Below are 9,722 nucleotides of genomic sequence, written 5' to 3'. Positions count from 1 at the left end.
TTGTCCTTACACAGCTCTCTGGTCTTGGCCATTGTGGAGAGGTTGGAGTCTGTTTGATTGAGTGTGTGGACAGGTGTCTTTTATATAGGTAACAAGTTCAAACAGGTGCAGTTAATGCAGGTAATGAGTGGAGAACAGGAGGGCTTCTTAAAGAAAAACTAACAGGTCTGTGAGAGCCGAAATTCTTACTGGTTGGTAGGTGATCAAATACTTGTCATCCAATAAAATGCAAATTAATTATTTAAAAATCATACAATGTGATTTTCTGGATTTTTGTTTTAGATTCCGTCTCTCACAGTTGAAGTGTACCTATGATAAAAATTACAGACCTCTACATGCTTTGTAAGTAGGAAAACCTGCAAAATCGGCAGTGTATCAAATACTTGTTCTCCCCACTGAATATAAAAACGACATTATATAAATGTGGATGTAGTCCAGTTCGTTGTCTAATGAGTGGACACTTGCAAGCAGGATTGATGGAACAGGTGGCCGGCTAGCGTTAACTTTCCACCGGCACTCGCTCTGCGTTCCCTGCTGATGATGTCCCTTTACCAGCCAGAAGCATCGAGCAACACCGCTGGTCTCCATAGCAGGCGAAGCTCACGTAGTGTGTTGAGTATTCCGTCTGTAATAAAGTGTCCTGCATATTCTCCGATCTGTACCAATGTATCCCGGTGGTACACATGTGCGGTAGTTTGAAATCACATAATTGTTTTAAAAGTTTGCTGCTGAGAGAGAGACTACTGTTTAGCGAGGATTCAAGATGGCTTACGTTTGTTTTGCTTCGGCAATCCTCGGTGAAAGATGACACTCCAACCCCCTATGGGCGGGTTGAAAACATGCGGAAGTAGTTCCTACTACTGGATGTAGTCCATTGCCTCTGGTCAAAAAGTCTTTTTTTCATCATTGGAAGATTTTTTCCAATACAGAGATCTCTCGTCTCAGGGGGACATGAGGGAGGGAAGCACAGTCATTCGAAAATACTACCGTGTTTCTACTGATACAAAGCTTAATGCTAAATCGGTGAAGTATCCCTTTAAATATGGGTATTGTGCTGTAGGCTGCAGCGGTGGGGACCGCAGGGGATGTCGGGAAAAAAAACGTAGCATCCTGTGGCGAAAAGTTGAAACAGATTCAACTTTGGAAGAAACACAACCTGACAGCATGCTGCGGTGGCCAATCAGACAAAACACAATGAAGTGGGGAACACAATGGAGACACAAATGGGCCATTTATGACACTTAAACACGACTGTACAATCCTGTGCTAATCGCTGCAACGCCTGAGTCAGTGTGAATGCAGCCTAAGCTAGCAGTGGAGGCAGTCACAGAGCCAAATTGACGTAAAAAAGCAAAAGCAGCCGTAATGGCGGATGTTCTTTTCGGCAGTATTGCGGACCCTCTGTAAACGAGGCTTTTGTTAGAGCATAGAGGGCTGACGCTTTCAGATTATTAAACTAGATCGTAAAATGTAACAGGACATGCAGTGTGACATTTGTGCGAGACTTTGTTTTGCAGTCCACTATGGCTGATTTCCACTGCTGTGGGCCAAGCAAAAAAAATAGTCAGGGCTTTGTAATTATCTATGCCATACATTTTCCTCCAACACAGCATTCATGTGATTCTTTCATCATGTTGATGCCAACAGAAAGGACTCAATGGTGTGGTTTTCCTTCCCAAATTACCCACCCTTACTAACTTGTTGATGGTTTAGTGCTTTGGAAGGGCATGTGCCCTGGCTGGTCTTGGATCAAACCTCCCCACAGTCTGAACTTCGCTAATCCCTACTCTGCATAACTGCCACTTTTGTTACTTCCACTTTAACAAAAAATATACAGTATGTGCAGAATTATAGGTACCACACGAGGTAGACTGGCTGGGCAAATATAATTAGTGAACCCCAACTTTATTGTTTAATTCAGCTTTAGTCTTCAGTTATAAAGGGACAATTTTTGGGGGGGGTGAGGCTAGTTAATGAAATATTTGTTGTGTTTTAGGATTGAAATATCAGTCAATCCTGAAATAAGACTGTGTTGAAATGTTTATGCATTGATTTATGATTATTAATAATGCAGTCTAACTTGAGCCGACAGCTGTATACTCAGTGGTGCTAAAATCAGCAACAGTACTGATATGGTAAGGGACTGCATCTATCCTTAATGATTTAATACCTGCTGTTCAAAATTAATGTGGATTTTGGAACTAACTTTCTCTATTTTTGGCAGTGCTATGACTATCACATATTAATTTAGTTTGACTCATTTGTTTAATGAAAAAATAAAAAACAAAATTGCAAGGGAAGTTGCTTTAGTCACATAAAAAAAGAGTCTCTCGTTTAACTTTGGCTTAAAGGGATAGTACAGGTTTTTTGAAGGGGTTGTATAAGGTACCATAGTCAGTGTATTACCTACACTAGACGGCGGTCGGTTGCCCCCAGTTTGGAGAAGGAAGCAGAAGTCCCGACACGGAAGCTAAGTAATGTTCTGCTGTGGATGGGGGCAACAGCTAAACGTATTTTAGCCAACTAAAAAAAATGTGTTAACATATTGTGGTTTTATCTGGCCAATGTTAGCTTGCTTGCTCGCTAACCAGTCAGCTACCACCACAAATAGAATCAAACTAACTAAATAAATAAATTAAAAAGTGGGAAACACTGCAGCTATTTCATTAGTGACATGACATGAATAAACGTTACTCAACGTAATGTGAATATAACTTTAACTCGTCCGTGAACAGATACATTTCCATCTGCAATGGTCATGGTTTACCAATGAAGACAACTCCCATGATCCCACACAGCTTCACAACATCATCAAAATGTCAGTGTTTCGATTGAGAGACCCCTATTGAGACCCAGCAGCAGAATATTACATATTGTAAGTTTAAGACCAACTTGGTCTTACTGTGGGAATGTAACCAGTCTAACCTTTCAGCTTGGCAGGCAGAGTGAAAGGCAGTACCCCGAGGACAGAAAGAGAGACACAAGTGTGTATCAGTCACCAGATAGCACCTTATGGCTCGATGCCCAATCCCTTAGTCCTTGAAGTGTGGTATTAATAGGCCTGCCAACTCTTTGGAATGGTGTAAGTGTGCAAATATTCTGGAAATGTGTGTCTGAAGCTGTGTGGTTTTATTTCCATGAATTTGGTATTTTTAAGCTTCTGTGCAGGTGTTTGGTGGGGGGGCAGCATGTGTGGGAGTAGGTGCTTATGTCATTATGGGGGTTGGGAGAGTTTGATAGTAAAGAGTGTGTGTGTGTGTGTGTGTGTGTGTGTGTGTGTGTGTGTGTGTGTGTGTGTGTGTGTGTGGGGGGGGGGGCTTCTACAGGTGATCTGTCCCCTCTGGGACTGCAGGCTCACATTACCCTGCTGTAGAGTATCCGCACACACTCATTACTCTCCCACTCTCACTCCATCTCAGACCTCTCTCACTGTCACCCCCCACCCTGCCTTTTTAAAGCAGTCAGTGAACAGGTAATCATGTAAGAACAGGGCCAGTCATCTGCTCCTCTTCTCTTTCTAACTGTAGTTTTACAGCTTGCAGAGTCCAAATTGTAAACTGCAAGTAAGACTTTTTTGTTCATGCAGGCACAAAGCTGTCTGACCTTTTTTTTGCGCTCTCACAATTTATTTTTTCTATTTCCCGTAATTTCTATTTTACAAATGTAACAATAGAAATTACATGACCTTAAAGGTTAAGGCCTAGAAATTGATGTCCTACTCTCGTTGTTCAGTTTGTAAGATGCTTTAAGAAAGTTCTCTCATTGGATCACTGTCTCTACTTAAGTCTATTAATTTTTATTGTGACAGTTTCATCATAAATGCTTATGCCCTGTTCTATACATTGCTTCAACTTTAAACATACCAGGCAGCACCTCTGGCATTTCCAGTCCGTTACCCTTATTTAGCCTTTCATGAACTTTAAGTGTCCTATTTATTCATTTTTGAACTCGTTACCACATATATATTTTAGACTTTGGCAGCAATGTGTCATCCATGAACCTATTACTAACGCCTATTTACCGGAAATAAGCTCCACCAACAGTCATAGGGTTTGATGTGAAATTCAGTAGTCACTATAGTGTCACTGTATGGGATTGTGAGTATTCTAATAGTTTCCCCACCTAGACATTTTTCCAGAATCTCAAGATGTGTGACAAGTCAATGTTAAAAGTGATAACAAGTTTATTGCTTAAGATGGATTAATATAAGCCAGGAAAAAGACACTTAATGCAGAGTTTCTTTTCAGAAAAGTACAGGGGCCATGTTCATTGTAAGGAAGTAACATGTCAACCAGTGCAACTGTATGGCTCTTTTACGTTTTAAATACTGTAGTTTCATTGCATTACCATCGCCTTGTATAAAGTACTTGAAAGCAATACTTTAGTAAAAGTACACGTATCTTACCAGAAAATTACTTTTGTAGAAGTTAAAGTCACCTTTTGGAATATTACTTGAGTAAAAGTCTTAGGCCAGCTGCACACTCCCTGCGTGGGGTGAGCGTGACGTTTCTGTTGCGTGTCAGTTGCGTGGCGGCTGTGTGGCGTTTTCTATGTCTTTGCACACCAGAAACATGTCTGACGCAGCGCTGCTGCTGCTAGCCTTATCTGTACACATGTATGTTTCCCGTTGATAAAATTAAATACCATGTTAAACATAAATATATACTGATTGAATTACAGCAAAGACAACGTCGGCAGTATTGACGGCAAAATAGGCTACAGAATATTTCGTTCTGTATTGACAGGTGCAATATTTGAAAATCGATAATTTTTTTTTTTTTGTACATTTATATCTGCATTTATGTCAAAACCTAGAGATATTCAAACATCAAAATGTAATTTATTAAATGTATTTGTGTCAAAATGACATATTAACATCTTTTCGTATTCTATTTTGCCTGGAAACACTTATAACACGCTTGCTTGTTGTGTGAAAATAGGCGTCGTCCTATTTCTAGCATGCACGTGTTTTCAGTGTGCCTGAGACGTGCGTGTCATGCAGGCAGTGTGCAAACTCTAACCTGTTAACATGGGAGCCGAAATAAAAACGGACAGGCCACGCAGCTGACATGCTCACCCCACACAGGCAGTGTGCAGCCGGCCTTAAGGTATCTGATATTTCCTGTACTTAAGTAACAAAAGAAATGTTCTCATATTAGGTGTACTTAATTATTAGAAGTAAAAGTAAATAAAAACTTTGATTATGAACTTTATCTTGGCTTCCTTATAGTAAAGCATAATATTCAGGATTTCGACACCTTAAACATCAAATTCAAATTCTGACATTAACAAAGAGAAAAACGGAAACGTATGAAAACATTTCTTGCAAATATGGCCACAGGTGTGTAACGTTATCTTCATCACCACCCCATTCACCACTGTCGTCGGTTGGTCATCGTCTGTTACGTTTGCAGCAGAGCCTGCAGTGGGTGCTTTCATGATGCTATCAGTTATTCTGATTCCACCTCTTCTTCTTTAGTTTTGGCCTATGGTTTGGCGCTTGGCAACAAACAGGTATTACGTCACCAACTGGAATGGAGGGTTAAGCCTGTTTTATGGTTCTGCGGAGGCTCCACGCCGAGCTTTCGCCGTAGCCTACGTAAGTGGCCTGATGTTTATACTTGTGCGCTGGTGTGTGCGTCGAGCCGGCGTGTGTGTGTGTGTGTGGGGAGTGGGTGATAGAGCGAAGGAGAAGTGAGAGAGTGACGGTGTTTAGTTTTGGAGCAAGTACCGACTCTAGAGTCATAGTGAGAGAAACAAAGTGTCTCCCCTGTGCTTTCTGACCAGGGTGGGAAATCTGTAGCAGGAAAAGTTAACCCTCTCCTTGATTTCATGTTGTTTATGGAGAAGGAGAACCAGGAAATGAGTCAGGGGAAATGCAACGCTACCAAAGGAGCAAAAGTAAATGTTTCCAGGAATATATTTAATGAAGTAAAGTACAGATACATGAAAATTACTACTTGAGTACAGTAACGAAGTATTTGTACTTTGTAACATTACAACACTGATTACCATCAAATTACATTACAAAACATCATATTAAGGCCTTATGTGATACCACAAAGAATCACCAACAAAAGCCTTCCTGTTGAGTTAAGGCCTTGCTCTGATTGCGTTTTTTGCTTTTGTCTCTCACTTTCTCTTTCTCTCTCTCAACCACAGACAGTGGATAGTAGTTCATAATGTGCACTAAATACTGGACAAGTGGATAATAATCATCTGGACTACTTGTTTTTATTTCATCTGCTTGTTTGCTTGGGCTTGTACACCACTACACGCATTATAAAAGCACATTTATGTATGATCTCAGATAGAGGCCCTTTTAAGGAACATCTTGATGTCTTGACACTCAGTCTTTCTCTTTTTTTTTTTAACAACAGGCTAATGAAAAATAAATCTCCCAAAATGGCTTATCTGCATGGAGAATATCCCACATAAAAATGTCTTTATTAACTGCAGCATAATGAGATGAGCATCATTGGCAGGATACTACCATGCACAAGGAAGTGTATCGTCTATTCACTTTTAATTCTATAAGGCACTTTATTGAGCGGTGACTTTGGCCCAAGGCAACTCGATCTGGCCTGTTTGGTGACAGGCAACAGAGTGCTGATAGATGGTTCCTGTCCGTGGCTGTAAATCGGCCTCTTGTTGGAAAGTTAACCCCTGTAACCCTGCTCGTCTGTAACAGCAGACTCCCCTCTCCCCTAGGGCAGCTGATGAGCTTTTCCCAGAAATCTGATGAGCAGGTGGTAGTGGTCCAGTTGGGAAGCGGACAGACGTGCTCGCCTCGAAGAAATTGTCCCCATTGCTGTATATGGCTGCGTGGGTGAGAATTTGGCTCACAGAACTTAAATAGCAAAATAAAATCATCTCCCATTCATCGAACATCTGCACCGCCAGCTGAAGGCAGCTTCCTGTGATTATGGAAATGTCAGTACAACAAGGTTTAAATGGATGAAAAAAAACATATCTGAGCGGAGCATATCAGTACAGAGGTCAACTAAGTAGGCTGCATGGGAAAACTAATTAGGTAGCCTTTGGGGCTGCTGAATGTGTTCTTTGTGCTGTGACTGTTTTTTTGTAGTCAATATTCAGAATTAGACAGAAGGGAAATATATCATGTAAAAGCTCAATTACGATAACGTTAGCATACACACACACACACACACACACACACACACACACACACACACACACACACACACACACACACACACACACACACACACACACATATTTATACCCATAGGGAGTAGTTTTCCTCCTCCTCCTGACCTTCTGCAGACACAGCTGTTTCTCCTCTCCTCTGACTGGTGACTGGGACAGGTTTTATTAATGTGCTGAAACTAAGTAACCACATAATATGGATCTCTGTAGCCCTGATCACCAACAGATTTATCTCCCACTGTATTTGCCTGTGGGTGGGTGTGCATGCATTCACTGTGTGTCTGAAGTGTGTTAAATATAAGAATACATGCCATTTTGTAGGCACTAATGCAGTGGGGATTTGTTTCTGCAGTGAATTACTGTGGAGCCTTCAGTGTTGCCTGAGAGTGATTAGTGAAATTTCTCAACAAACATACATTTGTTTGACAAAGAAATGATTGGAAATTACATTTCCCCATTTACCCAATCTGTACTTCCAATCTGTTTTTAGAGTAGCAGAGATGCAAATGTACAGTAGCTGTGCTACGATTTGACAATTTGATCATTTTTTTATAGTGTGAGATTTTCTGGCAGGTCTGACTATGACAGTGTGCATATTTAACTAAGTGTGTTTCCATTATCCATGTTTTCATGTACATCGCACAAAGCTGAAATACTGAACCTTTTCATGAAAGCATGTATAATTGACTAGTAGGATTACCACTTGACAGACAACTTCTGGGAACCGCTCTAGCTTGAGTGTGTGTGTGTATGTGTGTGTTTGCGTGTGTGTCCTTGGAACATAATTCATCCATGGACTCTGCAAGACCACATCATCCGATGAGAATGTAAAGGTCACACATTCATACACATTATGCATGTTATTAGGTGTGTTGTTTTTGGCTTGAATATTGACGTTTTTTAAATCCTGGCAAAATGGATTGAGGAAGTGATAAGAACGTGTATATGTCTGTGCGTTTTCTGACAATGAAGTGAAAATGTTCTATCAACTGCTGTGTTAAAAAAGTGACGGGCCGGCATCCAACATGCAGCTGTAAAGAGAGAGAGAAAGACAGAATGATTTACTGTGCATAGAGAAGGGAGGTGGGGAAAAGAGGGAGAGACTACTTTAGCAATGTAAAGTTGGAAAGAGGTGAGACTGCACACTCACAGAGAGACAAAAGGAAAGCAAAGGAAGATATTTATCAAATTTTCATGTGGTTTGACTGAACGAGTAACCATAACCTTCAAAAAGTGAATCATTGTTTTCCTAGTTGTGTTTTCTCTCTCTAGCAAACTGCTTTCTACTGCAAACACGCCATCATCCGTTTCTCCTTTGGTTTGTTATTCATAGACCTCTGTGCTGACTTCCTTGGCACCTGTCTCTTCCCCGTCTTGTTGCTCCACTCCCTAAAATAGAACTCATGTCTCCAGAGGAAAAGTAAACACTGACCCTGCTGTGGGATTACAGACCAACACTCACATAACATACACACACACAAAAGGTTATCTCTATAGTAATATACTCAGTTCATTTTATTTTTTTTTCAGGTGAGCTACCCAGGCACCCATACTCAGTTCATTTCTGACCACACAGAGGGCAAGTATGTGGCCTATCTGTAACTAATAGATTAATATACTGCTTTTGGAATGGGTGATAATTAGATATGCTGTGTCATTCTATAAAAAGATCCAGCTTGTTAGACAAACCGAAGGTTAAAGAAATAACTTTTAAAAGTATCTTTCATCTTGTCCCCCATCTCATGTTTTCCTTATCAACCATTATTGCGAAATTACATTTGTGGAATTACTTTAACTACTGGGGCACTAGTGTTTCATTAGTGTTTTTTTTAAATCATTGAAATGTGTCACTCCTTTAAAGCAAGAGATGCACCATCACAGGGCTATCAGGAGGACAAGGCCATCACTGAATAGGGCTGAAACATCTGGTTTAATAAGTGTTTGTTTGTATGTTTAGGCAGGCTGAGATGCCCTCCTGCAGGGCACACTGCCAAGATCTGCTCCAGCCTTGGACCAGAAGTGCTGTGGAGTCCAAGTTTGCGCTTAAACTATTCTCAATAAATAACTTTGCACCTCATTCACAAGTGTTGAAGTGTTTCCTAGTTTAGGTAATGTTCTCTGCAATAAACTTGAAACATAAATGAGAAAAAATAAAAAAAATGTATACATGAAGTTTGTTATTCCTTGTGGAAGGAACTCCTGAACCAAGTACATCATGATGTATAAGTATATTTGTTATCTACAAAGTAGAATCACATGATATTATTTGCAGAAGGATGTGATTATAATATGACCAGGAATTATACAAAAGTCACGAGAGTGGTGCATTAACAATTAAGCAGGTTTGGTTAGTGTTCACATTCAGCCCCTCAGGTCATGCCAGCCCAGACAAGCCTGCAGAGCCCAGTAGTTCGAGCTGTGTGGGGCTCCTGAGAACTGGACTGGCAGCCTGCATGGTGTCCTGTGACTTAATCACTGAAAACACTTACTGTTTGTGTGTGTGTGTGTGTGTGTGTGTGTGTGTGTGTGTGTGTGTGTGTGTGTGAGAAAGA

The 9,722-nt window shown here is 40.7% G+C and overlaps 1 protein-coding gene across 1 annotated transcript; it reads left to right on the top strand.

The window, feature by feature from the left end:
• The first annotated feature begins 5,028 nt into the window (after positions 1-5,028).
• On the top strand, positions 5,029-9,311 carry LOC144512970 (uncharacterized). The gene is made up of 4 exons (XM_078243999.1): positions 5,029-5,108; positions 5,480-5,599; positions 8,701-8,753; positions 9,128-9,311. The coding sequence occupies exons 1-4, from the start codon at positions 5,070-5,072 to the stop codon at positions 9,276-9,278; spliced, it is 363 nt and encodes a 120-aa protein (XP_078100125.1). The 5' UTR covers positions 5,029-5,069; the 3' UTR covers positions 9,279-9,311.
• The last annotated feature ends 411 nt before the right edge of the window (positions 9,312-9,722 follow it).

The sequence above is a fragment of the Sander vitreus genome, chromosome 3, assembly GCF_031162955.1.
Source record: "Sander vitreus isolate 19-12246 chromosome 3, sanVit1, whole genome shotgun sequence".
NCBI lineage: Eukaryota > Metazoa > Chordata > Actinopteri > Perciformes > Percidae > Sander > Sander vitreus.
Note: the sequence above shows the minus strand (reverse complement) of the source record. Positions and strands in the feature narration are given on the sequence as shown.

What these genes read in the sequence shown, in the direction of transcription:
- LOC144512970 (XM_078243999.1), top strand. Translation starts at nt 5,070, where the DNA reads ATGCTCACCCCACACAGGCAGTGTGCAGCCGGCCTTAAG. An exon ending in AGTGTGCAGCCGGCCTTAAG is followed by an intron (nt 5,109 to 5,479) that starts GTATCTGATATT and finishes CTTCTTCTTTAG; the next exon opens with TTTTGGCCTATGGTTTGGCG. An exon ending in TCTGACCACACAGAGGGCAA is followed by an intron (nt 8,754 to 9,127) that starts GTATGTGGCCTA and finishes TTGTATGTTTAG; the next exon opens with GCAGGCTGAGATGCCCTCCT.